General features: G+C 39.6%; 1 protein-coding gene across 1 annotated transcript; it reads right to left on the reverse strand.

Moving 5' to 3' along the window:
* Window positions 1–1604: 1604 nt before the first annotated feature.
* Window positions 1605–14699, reverse strand: ANGPT2 (angiopoietin 2; the record flags this gene model as incomplete). Its single annotated transcript, XM_009069178.1, has 6 exons — window positions 1605–2201; window positions 3586–3716; window positions 5608–5774; window positions 6296–6397; window positions 12315–12442; window positions 14467–14699. Coding segments are annotated over 6 exons (922 nt in total), but the record flags the coding sequence as incomplete, so codon positions are not given.
* Between the last annotated feature and the right edge of the window lie 123 nt (window positions 14700–14822).

The following is a 14822-nucleotide window of genomic DNA, read 5'->3' on the forward strand; positions in this document are numbered from 1 at the left end:
GGCACCCTGGGACAGGGTCTCACCACCAGAACAGGGAAAACTTCTGCCTAAAATCTAACCTAAATTTCTCCTCTTTCAATCTGTACCCATTGCTCCTTGTCCTATCATTGCAGTTCCTAACCAGAAGTTAGCACCATTTTCCTTTGCCAGGCTGAACATTCATTCTGTGCCAGATTCCATCATGGTTAGTAACAAAGTATTCAGGGGTTTGTTTATTTCCTTGTTTTATTGGCTTTTTGTTCATCTCTTTCTCTGGATTCATCAGGTGGGAACCCCCAGGTATCTCCCTGAGAGAGTTTTACACTGTCTGATGCAACACTGTGGATCATTCAGAGTCCTCTGGTGGAAGCCCCAGAGATGAGTCTGGTGGCACTTTGTGGGTCTTTGATGGTTTATCATCCCCAATAAGCCATGAGGCTGTTTTTCATGCCAGCATAGTTATGTCAGTTGTGCTTTGTAAGAAGGGATGGATAACTTCAGGCCTAGGTGTGAATGTCCTGATACCTCCCCAGGGAGGGAGTTTTTGCACCTGAGACAGTTGTGTAAGGGAAGAATTTGGCATGATCCCACCTTGAAGGATCTTCTTCTTATCACCCTTTGCCCTTGGCTGGCTCACAAACCATCTAGTTGCCAAACAAAGGTGGGTTTGGTGCTGTCATCCTCCGGTGATGGGTGCACATCCCCTCTGCACCTGAGCTCTTATGCAGGTCAGAGGTTTCACCACCACACCCCAACACTCCCTTGGGCTGGGGAGTGCAGACTTAGCATCAGCAAAGCACCGAAATGGCCAAAGTTTGAGTCACTGATCTTTAACATCTCAGTCTCCGATAAGCACAGAGTGCTAAAATGAAGAAGAAAACAAACCAACCCAAAGCTCACCCAGTAGACTAATTTATTCACATTGTGGCATACATTGAGGGCCTACATATGGTGAATTCTTAGGGATGAGTCCTAACTGTACTGAGAACAAACCCAACATTATGACCTTGGATAACCTTTGGATTATTTTTTTTGCCTGCTTTTAAATTGTAGTCATTTGTATCTGAAGTCATAAGCATAAATTGAACTGTATCGAAGAACATGCATATGTTTTTCAGTTAGGTTATCTTTAGAAAACATCTAGATATGCTACAGCACCAGGTGATAAATGATTGTCATAGACAACAAGACATCTGGTGTCAATGCCGTTGTCTCGGTTGATAAAGTACTGGTCAGTTATTTTACAGGTAAATGACAAGGGAAGGGAAAAAAAAGTGCAATCTTCATAAAAAATATAAAGAAATACATACTACATTGTAATTTGTAAGGATTTTTTGTAACTTTGAGATAGTGACTGTAATAGTACAAACTGAAAGAAATGGTGATTTTTGACCATGGTATTTCCCAAGAATAAATGCAAACTATTTAAATGCTATTTGTCTCTGTTAAATAAAGTAATACAGACTATTTTGGGGAGGGGGGGGGAAACAACCAAAAATGTGTAAAAAGTTGTTTAGGAGACTATGGGGGGAAAGAATTTATTCCCTAACTACAGGATTGAGCTAATTACAGGACAGTACTTTTTTATGTACACAAAGGGCAAACATGACACAAAGATAAATAGTTCTAGATCTAGCTTAGTGTTTTATATTAGTGTTCAAAGTTCAGTGATGAGGCAAAATGCCTACTGCTAAAACTACTTTAGGGAGTTTTTTTTCACAGTTCCAGTTATTTTCTAACACAAACATAACAGAAATGAACCGTAAAACAGAGTCCTTAGGTTGTCTGATGGTTTCTTGGGTGTTCTTTTTATTCAGTCGTGTGGCCAAATCACAGTTAGATCAGGTTGATGCTTCAGACTTTGTGTCTGGTTGAATAACATGAGCTTTAGCTGGTCAAGGCTATTGCAATCGAGGAATGGATTGGAGTGATCCCTTCAGAACAGCAGTGCATGTTTTCTGGGCTTGGAGAACGAGGCAAGTTGCAGATGTGTGTTTATATGCTTGGCAAATCGAGTCTTTGAAGAGGATACAATGCACAATTCACATGATGCAAAAGCCTCTAGAAATCTGCTGGTCGAATCATCATAGTTGTAGCTTTGAGAGAGTATCCTGAGCCCTTCCAGTAGTACCACTTGATCCCATTAAACTTGTTGTTGTTCTGTCGTAATGGGTAATACATCCCATTGAGGTTGGAAGGACCACAGGCATCAAACCACCATCCTGCAAGGCAGGAGACAAACATCAGCAGAAGCAATTTTCAAAATACTACATAAGGTTACTTTGCTGCCTGGAAATGAGAAATAAATCTAACCACAGGTTTTAATTCTCATGATTTGGAAGTGTCACTAAGAAATGGGATCATAGAACCAACCAGGTTGGAAAAGACCTCAAAGATCATCAAGTCCAACCCTCCCGTGGTCACTAGCCCATGGCACTAAGTGCCACATCCAGTCTCAGCTTGGAAACCTCCGGGGATGGGGAATCCACCACCTCCCTGGGCAATATCCAGTGCTGAACACCACAACAGGGAAAACATTTCTCCTCACACCCAATCTGACTCTGCCCTGGCTCAGCTCAAGGCCATTCCCTCTCTCCTCTCCCTCAGCCCTGGCAGGACACACATCCCACACCTCTCTCCAAACTCCCCTTGAGATTAATTCAGTTCTTGGTGCAGATCAGTTCAAAACCTCCTGAAACTTGGTAAGAAGAAAAGGGAGAAAATATCAGCCTAAACATATTTTGTGTCTTTATAGCCCTGACATGTTGGTGGGTCAAAAGGAAAATTTATTTTTGTTAATAAAACAATATTTTTATACTTCTGTTACGCTGGTGATAGTGTGTGTTCTGTTTTGCAGGGCACTAGTCCAGTTACCCTTTGGGAGAAACTGAAGTTGCCTTTTTTTCTTGCAACTTGTTCTATAGAGAAGGAACCATTGGTTACAGGGAGAGAAATCAAATCTACAAAGAACTTGTTTACATTTCAGAATGTGGAATTTTAGACTCCCAAATTACAGAGCTGCTTTCATGTTTGAAGACAAAAATACCACCTAAAACTCCAATAATTTGTGAACAATCACTAGAAAAAAATGTAGTTATCTCTGTGGTGTATTTTTACCATTTGATAACTATATTGATACATGGAATTAAATACCTGTAACCTACTGAGGCATGTTCAGTTCAAAGCAGCTTTTGGGGGTTTTTCTTCTCCTTTGGGTAGTGAAAGAGTTTATGCCTAAAGAATCAGGAGCCATTTCACTGACAAACTCAATCTCTGAAACAGGTTTGCTTTGATCCCTGAATGTTACCTCATTCCTTGGGAGAAGAACCTCTTGTCTCCCTGGTTAGTTCCACAATTACAGCCTTTCCTATGCCACAGCTATAGAGAATTTTTTCCCCTCCAGTTTTAACTTCTCTTGTTTTACTCTAACCTTTGTCAAATGATCATTCACTTGGAGTCACCAAACGAGTGTTTCTACCTGTGAGTTTTGGGCTTTTTCAATAGTCAAAATTTGACTAAGTCAAAATTCTCACTATTTACCTCGTAGACAATTTCAGTGCCAACAAAAATAGGAAGACTGAGAAGCAAAAAAAAGCACATTCCTACCTCCTGTTAGCATTTGTGAACATTTGCAAATACATTTGTCATTGTCTGCATCCTTTGTGCTAAAATCATTTCCTGGTTGGCTTATGCTACTTATTTTGCCTGCTGTCCCAGTAAGTCCTTTAAGGTAAATCCTGTAGAAGTGAGAAATGGAAAAACAATTATTATGTGGAAGTTGATGGGAGTTGATCTGCAAAATAACGATGGAATAGTTTGCAATAAATATCCTGTTCAAGCAGTTGAGTTCTCTCCTGGCCAAGGTACTGCTGTAAGCTGTTTTCCAGCATAATGTTTTCATGTGAACAGAAATGGCAGCACAATATTCTAACAACAGCCTCCACATTTGTAGAGATGATTGTTTCAGTTACAGTATAAAAAAACATGAGACCAAGTAGATAATAACTGCTGGAATTTGGCATATAGATCACATAATACTGAAAGTACATCGCTGTATTTTAATGCAATGATAGAGGCAATTGGGGGATTTCAGTTCAAAGGTTTAAAGCCAAAATTTTTTTGTTCCTATTTTACTGTTAGAACCATAGAATCATCAAGGTTAGAGGAGACCTCTAAGATCATCAAGTTCAACCATTAACCTGTCACTGCTGGAACCACTAAACCCTAACCCAGATCCTCCAGTGCCACATCAGACACCTCTGAAACACCTCCAGGGATGGTGACTGCACCATCTCCCTGGGCAGCACATCCCAAGGCCTGAGCACTCTCTCTGGAAAAAATCTCTTCCTAATCGCCTCCCTAACCCTCCCCTGGCAGAGCTTGAGTCTGTGCCCTCTTGTCCTGCTGCTGGTTGCCTGGGAGCAGAGACCAACCCCCACCTGACTCCAACCTCCTGTCAGGGAGTTGCAGAGGGTGCTAAGGTCTCCCCTGAGCCTCCTCTTCTCCAGGCTGAACACCCCCAGCTCCCTCAGCCTCTCCTCATGGCACTTGTGCTCCAGTCCCTTCACCAGCCTCGTTGCTCTTCTAATGAAGTCAGTCTGACACCTGAGAGAACTGATGCTGTTATTTCCACTCAGGTCTCCTATGGAAGCAAAGCAGTGCAAAACTATCAGCATCTGCCCCCCCACAAAACCTTAGATCTTAATGCCTTGGTAGTATACAGCTGTCTCAACTCCAAAGTAAATATTTTTTCATCTGGAAACAGTCAGAACCTAGAGCAGAGATTTCTTTTTTTCAAGTCATGCTTTTAAATACTTAGCAAGGCAACCTTTGCAAAATGGGTCATTGCCCTTGTCCATTGCAATATTAAAACATAATTGCTGAAAACTAAGATGGTAAAAGAAACTTGATTTTAATATGCAACCAAACATGGAATGTATAATAAATACTGCAGTGGTTTAAAGAATGTATTTAACATTATAAAAGAGAAAAAAAAGGAAGGAAGTGTTAAATTAAGAGCATCTTGGAGAAGAGAAGGTTGTGTGGAAACCTCAGAGCACCTTCCAGGAGCTGAAGGGGCTCCAGGGAAGCTGCAGAGGGATCTGTGTTAGGAGCTGCAGGGACAGGACAAGGGGCAATGGGGACAAATTGAAAGAGGGGAAATTCAGGTTAGATCTTAGGCAGAAGTTTTCCCTGTTCTGGTGGTGAGACCCTGTCCCAGGTTGCCCAGGGAGGCTGTGGCTGCCCCAACCCTGGCAGTGTTCACAGCCAGGTTGGATGAGCCTTGAGCAACCTGCTCTGGTGGGAGGTGTCCCTGCCCAGGGCAGGGCTTGGGGCTGGATGATCTGTAAGGTCCATTCTAAGCCCTAAATTCTATGATTCTATGGTTCTAGGATACAATTCTTCATCTTTGCATTTTGTGTGTTACACTCCCCCAACAGTGCACTAATGAAATACACCTTTTTTCTGTTGGAAAAAGAAATTTACTTTTTAGGCAATGGGTGAAAAATGGAGCTCACATTATTTTCTGAGTGAACTGCAAAACAGTCATGATATGTATGAAATAAAGCTATGCACAGTCTAGAATCGGTTTGGGTTTTCTTATTCAGGTCTAGTTTTTCTGCTTACCTGTATTTTAGTTCTTCATTTGCTAGAGAGAAGTGGTCATACAATGAATATGCCTCGTTTCCTTCCCAGTCTTTCAGGTGGATTTTAAGAACGTAACGTTTCTGATTAGTGAGTTGAGAAACAAACTCATTTCCCAGCCAGTACTCCCCAGCAGGATCACCAAATCCCTGTAATTCAAGTTGTATATTTAAATAGCTTTGTTTTGGGGTTATTATGTTTTATTTTATTTGAGTTTGTAATGATCACTTGATCAGTTCTTAAGGTTAGTATATTCAATGTGTCAATAAGAACTTTACTGTGTCTATGAGGGTTATCAGTCTGTAATATTTCACACAGTTTCAGCAAGGACAGACTCAAGAATCTGAAAAGTGAATCACTACTACTGAATAGATTTGGAGCAGCTTCTACTGTTGTCACTAGAAACACAAATATAAATACCTCAAAAATACAGATATATGATGGAACTGTTGATCAAAGCAAAGTGAGGTTACTCTTTAAAAACAAACATCACACTTGTAAGTCTCTTAGGCAAACAACTTAGGCTGCTCTGACATTTTCTAAATGAGCATCTAAGGACAAAGAAAACTTCTGAAAGTTGCTTACATTCTAAGGATGCTATTAATGTAACTTTAGTCTCTTAGATTTCCAATAATAATAACTCATTAAGGCTTCAGAAAACATTGTTTACCATCTTGTACTCTTTCCACGTCCGGTGAAAGTCCACACTGCCATCTTCACGTCTCTGGATAACTGTCCAACCTCCTCCACCAGTTTCCATGTCACAATAGGCCTAGCAGAGTAAGCATGTAAGACCATAAATGTGTGCAGTCATGGCAAAACCAAAACAGAAAGTACATTCTTTGCATAATTCTATAGAGTGGCAAGTTGTGTGCAAACTGTGTGTTCATGTATGTGAGTTTTCATAGCTTTCACACAAATCAGTTGTGGTTGTCCACCAATCAATGGGATCATCACAGTTGGAATCACAGAATCACCAAGGTTGGAGGAGACCTCTAAGATCATCAGTCAAACTATTAACCTGGCACTGCTGGAAATCCTAAACCCTAACCCAGATCCTCCAGTGCCACATCAGACACCTCTGAAACACCTCCAGGGATGGTGACTGCACCACCTCCCTGGGCAATATTCCAATGCCTGAACACCCTAACCCTGATGGTTTTATGATTCTCTATCTCCCCTGGATTGTCAGAGTATAGACACTGTTAAATTCAGGCAGTGAGAAGACTGACATCTATTTTTATTTCCACTGTCATTGTTCAATGCAAATGAGATCTAACCCCAAAGTTAAATCTAAGTGTAGAGCACTTATTATCTGAAAGTCAAATCTTGAAGCTGAGTTATTGTATATACTGCAATGAAGAGCTTAGGTACTTGAATAAAGAAGTAACAACTGTATGATGTTTCCAAATATTCATAAACCACCTTTGATTTACCAAGTTCTTGCCAAACATTTGAAAGGACTGAGCTGTAATGAGCAGTTCACTGGACTCAGTGTTAGAATCCCCAATAAATGCATTTCTGGCATAGTAAAATTCAAGTTCATAGGTGACTTGTTCAGTTAGTCTTGCCCTAGAATAAATCATTGCAGTGTCAGAGGTGAAAGGTATTACTGAAAGTACCAAAATCATGGGGGAGATGCTGATAGAAAAAAAAGTATTTGGAAAATTAGTGGGACTCTTGGAGTGATGTTTGGGAGAAATAGGGGATAAATTAATGGGAAAAATTTGTGAATATGTGAATATTTAGTGCAGGTTTTCTCAATAAAATTGTGGAGTCAGTGGAACTAAGCTGGTGTAAGACAGGACAATGAAAGTCAAACTGAAGTCAGTATCTATTTAAATTGCATGTTAGGACCAATGCTATCTCTAAGAAAAATATTAAATCCCTTGTACAGCTATTCCTGTCTGGAGACTTCACTGTTGATACTCTCATTTGTCAGCTGAATTTTTTTGGCCTCTTCCTGCCAAGATACTGAAGTCCTGAGCTGTGTTCTGAATTATTTTACATCTTTGAAAAGCTTCAATATTCTAGTCTGAGTATTAAACTACATTAACTTCTAATCTGTCTTCCAGATCTTCCATCCATTTAGTGAAGTTGCATCTTCCCATTTCCCAGTGGTGGAGCCAAGATTTGACTTCTTACACTTTGAGAGAATATTTCATCTGTTCAGAGTAATTAATAAATAAAACAACCTAGAGAAGCATTTCATTAGGATTTTGGATATTTCCCTCTCTGTTTCAAAAGTCTCTCAGTGGTCTTACTTCTTACCTAAGTTCCTGCTGCTTGTCACAATGTGCCTATAAAGGCCCCAAACCATGACTGAACGACACTGAAGCTCTTTGAACTGTTTGACATCCTGGAATTTCATTGAAAAAACTATGACTTCAGGGAAGGCAGAGTTTCCTTCTGTGAAGCAAAGTGTTCTCCTTGCTGAATTTTCAGTGCTGTTGGCTCTTTTAGGGTATGTGCAGTGAGTGTATGTTTTACACACCTATACATGTACATAAAGGAAATAGTATTTACAGTTCAGGCATGTCATATAAACTGTTCAAAGGCATCTGAAGGGAAGGAAAGTCCTTCCAGCTGCAAGTATCAAACATATTAGACTTCCAATAGGCTGTAACACATTGGAAATCCCAAACATATCCTGTGTTTTAAGGTTGTGTCTAGACCCTTTGTTCAACATCAGAGAATCACAAGGCATTCAACAGGAGGATTTTAGGCAAGATAAAATAAATAAGGAAAAAAGAGTTGGATTAGGGATTACCTTTTAAGGTATGTCATGTGAATGGAATTTAATTGAAAGCTGCAAGTTTAACTTGTACTGATGTGTGCAATTCCTGACAGCTCAAAGCTTGGTTGGTGTTTGTTTTTTGCTAACTCTGTATGTAATGACTGACAAAAACTTGATAAAAGTCTATACATTGCATTCAGTTAAGACAAAAATTGCCTTGAAAAGGAACGGCTGAAGGTAAGGAATTGTAAGACACGATCAACCTGTTTTAGAAAGGTAACACATGATGTGCAATGCATATGTGAAAGCTAATTTCCACACATGGCTATGAAAAGAGATGCTAGGCATGGGCTAAAGCAAATGCAGATACTTCCATTAACCTTGGCTACAAGGTAAAAAGCTGATTTACCAATGGTCAAATACAATTGGCTGTAGAGAAAAAATTCCAACCCTTGAATTCTATGATTCCATTTCTTAGACAAACATGAAAAAATTCTAAAGTTTTTAGTTTATCATTTGATACTGTTTGATATTTCCTTACAAAAGGAAGAAATTATTCTATGGAATTCCTAAGGCTTTGCTATTTATTAGATGTTAGGAGAAATGTTTTCCCTGTTGTGGTGTTCAGCACTGGGATATCGCCCAGGGAGGTGGTGCAGTCACCATCCCTGGAGGTGTTTCAGAGGTGTCTGATGTGGCACTGGAGGATCTGGGTTAGGGTTTAGTGGTTCCAGCAGTGACAGGTTAATGGTTGGACTGGATGATCTTAGAGGTCTCCTCCAACCTTGATGGTTCTATAATTCCTGTTACAGGCAGTATCCATTCTATAAGGGAATGGTAAGTCAACTAGCTTTTATAAGCACTATAGATTCTTTGGGATAAATATTGGGACACTGCCAATTTATTCCCAAAGGGAAAAGCAACTCATTAGGAACTGAAACACATAATAAGAAATTGAAGAAAAGATGTCCATAAAAATCTCATGTTGATTTTTCTTACCACTAACAATTTTAAAATGCTTATGTAAATTTAGGAGTATAATTTTCCCACACCAAAAAATATTTCATGTCAGTCAACTCTAAGGTTTTCTCTTAACTCTCATTACTAGAACAGAACACTTCTGACCTTTCAACCTAGCCTAGGTTTTATATTCAAAAGGAAGAAATGTAACATTTGATAAAACTAGTAAAAATAGATACCAAGATTAGGCAGGCAGCAGGAGTCTTCAAACAGATGCCAAAAAGAATAAAGAGATTAGCCTCTCAAGTTACAACAAACTGGAAAGGGGAACATTTGATGCATCTTGTGAGCTGCTTCAGTACTTACAGTTCTAGCAACTGTAGCACTGTGAGAGGATATTTGGGGTTTGAGTGCTTTCAAACCTACTGCATGAATGCTGGAAAATGGTGCAAACCAATAAAACAAGAGGGAACAGCAAAAATGATGCACAGGAAGTTCCACCTGAATATAAGGAAGAACTCCTTTCCTGTGCAGTCACTGAGCACTGAACTGAACAGATAGAGATCGTGGATTCTCCCTCACTGGAGGTATCTTATCCAGTTTGTGGCCTCCTCTGCACTTGCTCCAACAGTTCCATGTCCTTCTTACATTGAGGGCACCCAAACTGTGTGCAGTATTCCAGGTGGAGTACCAGGAGAGAAGAGCAGAGAAGAAGAATCACCTCTTTTGACCTGCTGCCCACACTCCTTTGGATGCAGCCCACAATTATGCAAATCTATTTTGTTGTGTATCTTATCCAGTTTGTGGCCTCCTCTGCACTTGCTCCAACAGTTCCATGTCCTTCTTACATTGAGGGCACCCAAACTGTGTGCAGTATTCCAGGTGGAGTACCAGGAGAGAAGAGCAGAGAAGAAGAATCACCTCTTTTGACCTGCTGCCCACACTCCTTTGGATGCAGCCCACAATTATGCAAATCTATTTTGTTGTTAAATTCAAACTTGCTCCAATCACTTTCTGCAAGAAAGTTTCAGTTAAAAGGCCTTGGCTTGGAGTGTGTGTCAGTTCTGGCACAAAACCTCAGCCTAACATGGGTGGAAATGGGGAAAAGCTTGGCTGCTGCTTCAGGACTATTTTAAGATTTGGGGTAACATGTTGGTAAGAGTTTTATGTATTTTTCCTGCTTAAGACCAGGAGGTTAATTGGTTCGTGTGGTTGCTGTAAACATGGAGTTACTGACTTCTCACGGGTTTGCCTCTGCCATTTTTCCTTGTGTCAGCAATCTTTGGCTGTTTTTCCTTTGACTTCTCATGGGTTTGCCTCTGCCATTTTTCCTAGTGTCAGCAATCTTTGGCTGTTTTTCCTCAGTGTTTTTCAAAAGGACTTAGCTTTTGTCCTGGTGCGGAACAGGAAAGCTTGAAAATATTAATGGAATGAAATAATTGTTTTCCTCTCAGCTCTCCGATGCAATTCCTTAGTTTTGGATTATGATGGGAGACAAATTAGTGGAGTGGGATCGGTTACAGATTAGACAGAAGTTGTTTATAAGCCTGTTGGGAGGTCAGAAGGTGTTACAAGAGGAAAAGACAAAAACATAAACAGCAGTGCAGCACTTTTGGCAAATCAAAAAGGTCACTCTGTTTCCTGGTCCCAGTAGCCATCCACACCACAAACAGCTGAGAGTGGTGTAACGTGTTGGTTATCCCTAAATCTTCACTTCCCTTGACAACTTAGTGCATTTGTATTTGTATAAAAAATCAGCATCAGATTCAAACTTTGCAGTCTCTAATTTTCAGTGTCATGTGGTAAGTACAATCTCCCCCTTTTTCTCTCTGAAATGGGCAGAATAGGATTTGAAGTCTTTAATATCATTGAATCATAGAATCAACCAGGTTGGAAGAGAACTCAAAGATCATCGAGTCCAAATGATTTATTTAATACTAATGTAATTAAGATATTACATTTGAACTACTTATTTTTAGCCTAGTCAGTTACCAAAATGGGTATTTTCATCGAGTGTTTTAAGCCTCTGTGTTGAAATGTGAAGCATTTGATGTCTTCTAGTCCAGGAAATCTGTGATTGTACTTTTGAAAATGCAGAGTTAAAGTTTATGGCAGAAATGTTCATTCTGTAATAGGAAATATTCCTGCTCTGTATATTATATTTGACAGTAAAATTAAAACCAAAGGTAAAGGCTTGAGACAAGTAACAGAGATCCAAGGTATGTAAAGCTTCCTGAGATTTCTGCTGCAATCCCTAACTTTAGAGCTGAGTAGCTTCTACTTCCTTTAGCTTTTAAAATGGTGATTGAAGGTATCTGTGCTATTTAAATACCATTCAGCTTCATGTGGAATAAAACACTTTGTCACATCTTCTGTAACAAATTTCCATTTGAAACAGATGTATTTAGACTAGACTATTCCAAAGGAAAAACAATTTTTGCTTTTCCCCGAGAGAAACAGACTGCAAACAATTTCTCTAGATGATATCTGCAAAATGATTGCAGGTTTTGAAATACTGTATTGTATAGATCTTGCCCAAACAAATGGCTTATTTCCTTCAGCTGAGAGCATCTGTGCCCCTGATTTTACCTCCTTTTGCCACCTAAAGGGACCTGGGAATATGAAGGAACTAAGAACTTAGAGGAGACAGGAGTCTGCTGGTCATGCAGAGAAACTCTGTTGGAGTTACAGGTTTTATAAAGAACTTACAGTACCTTATTGCTTTAATTGCAATAATTATGTGGGGGAAAAAAAGGATTACATTCTGACATACTTAAGTAAACAACCAAATGCTCATTCAACTAAGCCAAGATTTCACCTGAAGGACTTTTTTCTGCCTGTGACATACTCAGAAGTAGAAGTGATTAAATGCTTATAAAAAACCTTGCTAAGTAGTAAACTTCACCATTAACTAGCCTTTAAACAACATATTGGTCAGATCAAATAACTTCTAACATGCAGCATGCCCAGACAGCTCTTATAGCCATCCTACCTTCTTTTCTTGTGCCGTGTTTGAAACCGTCAAGGTGTAGATTCCACTTGTTGTCAGTCCAGATCTGAAAGCTTCAGCACAGTCTTTGAAGGTGATTTGCTCCTCTTTAGCTATGAAGTTGTTCTTTGCTGTTAAAAATACAAATAGGAATTGAAGGCATTAAGAAGAGATGAATAAATGTTTCTAAGAAGCAATTTATGACGGAAGCAGCTTAAAGATGATATACCTGGTCCTAGGCATGTCATAGAACCATAGGATTTTAGGGGTTGGAATGGATCTTAGGGATCACCCAGTCCCAACCCCTGCCCTGGGCAGGGACACCTCCCACCAGAGCAGGTTGCTCAAGGCTCATCCAACCTGGCTGTGAACACTGCCAGGGTTGGGGCAGCCACAGCCTCCCTGGACAACCTGGGACAATGTCTCACCATCCTTAGAGTTAAAACCATTTTTCTCACATCCAACCTAGACTTCCCCTCCTTCAGTTTGAACCCATTCCCCCTTGTCCTATCACTGCAGCTCCTAACACAGAGTCCCTCTCCAGCTCCTTGTAGCCCCTTCAGATATTGAAAAGTTTTATGTAGTCTTCTAGGACTGTGAAATCCAATGTAAGAGCTATGAAATCCTTTAGAATACAGCAGACCAGCAGAACTACTCTTACAACTTTTTTAGGTACCTTTTTTTTTTGCCCCTGTGCTGAGCCAGAACAGCTTTGTATGTTAGTAGCTGAAGCTTGGTAGCTCAGTCCAATCCCTTCTGGAATTCATTTGTGTTAAAAAAAATATATTTTCATATGTCTAAGCCTTTTTATTCTACAGAACAATCTACAGCTCATCTTTTTTGCAGTTCTTTATTAACTATGTAGGTTGGAATTTCCTGGCATTTCTCCTGCTGACTGATATTTCATATTTGACCCTTTTGGGGTTGGTTCTGTGTATTTTCCCTTTTAATTTAATCTAACAAGCACAGTCAGTTAGTCCAAAGCTTTAGGTGCCAGATAAATACATGCTTATATTACAGTTGCTTATTATGTTCTTTTGAGCTGGCTGATTCATTATTTACCTGCTTAAGTGCTTTGCCTTCAATGTAAAAATAACACGTTCAGTTTTTAATTGCTTTTCCACACTCTATTGTTTGTATACTGTCTTAGAAGCTTTCCCTGCTAATTTTGTCTTTTTGGCAAGCACTCAATATTTTTTCCACTCTGGGTTTAACAGTGCTGTAGCCAACATGACTTTGAGTTGTTTACTTATTTGTGCACTAGCAGAGCAGATAACATCAGCAGAAGCCTTGGTAATGGTATTTAAGGGGAATAGCATCAATTATTAAGGCAAAAAAATCTTGGACTAAGTTCAGGCTTTTATATAGAATAGCTATACCTTCTTATTTTGTCCAAGTTTCATATCAGACTGATATTCAAGGTAAGGAATGTTTAAATCCTGTGTAGCCATAACTTTCAGTTTATGGTTTGTGTGGGTTTTTTATGGAGCATATGAATCTGCATCAATTTGGAAGCTGTGCTCAGTGGCTCTGATTTATTGCAGGGTTGTCAGGCATTGGGGATGAGATATTTCCTATAAAATTTGCTCAGCTGAGGGATGTTTAGGATGAACCAGGAAACTTCAGTGGAGGACTTCAGGCAGTACCTGCTGCACTGCTCTGGTGCTTTCTGTTGTTGGGGGCTAAAAACTCTGCCCATGCTGATTCCTTTGCCTTTAGTAGCCACTGTATTTGTCCTTTCTTTGATGTGCATAAAGCAGTGAGAGGTGGCAGAAACAACCTGAGTGAGCCAGGAATGAAAGGTGCAGGCCTACATCATGCAGTTTAACCTAGATATATAGCCAAGGAACTCCATGATTCTATGTGAGATGAATAAATCTTGGCATCTCTGTATTTTGTTGGAGAAGTGAGCAGGCACACCAATATAAACCAGAGAAGTAGAACAAAATGTTGAAAAGAAGCCACATAAATCCTGTGGTTATTTCCCTCGCCCCCTTAAAAATAGGTTAATTTATTCAGACGCAGAATTTAAGGGAAAAAATACAGATTTTTTAAGGAGACGTTTGGTGGAACTAGTTGAAAGATTTTATAGGTAATAATATGCACAAATTGGGAAATAGCATAAAATGATACGAGCTTATCTGCTTTTACTTACAGTTTGGTGTGGATATCATAGTAAGCAAGTTATGAACAGTCTCCATCAGATCATGTTGCTGCTTTTGCAGAACAGAGTTGTTTACTGTAGCTGTAACTAACTGTTTTTCTAGTTCTTCTATAACAGAATTCTGTCTGGCTACCAGGACTTGAAGCTGATCTTTTTCATCTTTTATTGACTTCAGCTGCAGTGTGTGCTTGTCTTCCATCTCCAGAACTCTTTTTTCTAGAAAGCTAAAGAAAAAGTTACAATTAGACTCCCCAGAAAAAAAATCTGAGTTCATGCGAAGTGAATCGAGTTTGTTGGAGAAGTTTCTTTCTTCATAAGTACTCAACAAGGCCAAGTGCTGGTCCTGC

Source organism: Acanthisitta chloris, unplaced genomic scaffold (assembly GCF_000695815.1).
Source record: "Acanthisitta chloris isolate BGI_N310 unplaced genomic scaffold, ASM69581v1 scaffold24530, whole genome shotgun sequence".
Classification (NCBI taxonomy): domain Eukaryota; kingdom Metazoa; phylum Chordata; class Aves; order Passeriformes; family Acanthisittidae; genus Acanthisitta; species Acanthisitta chloris.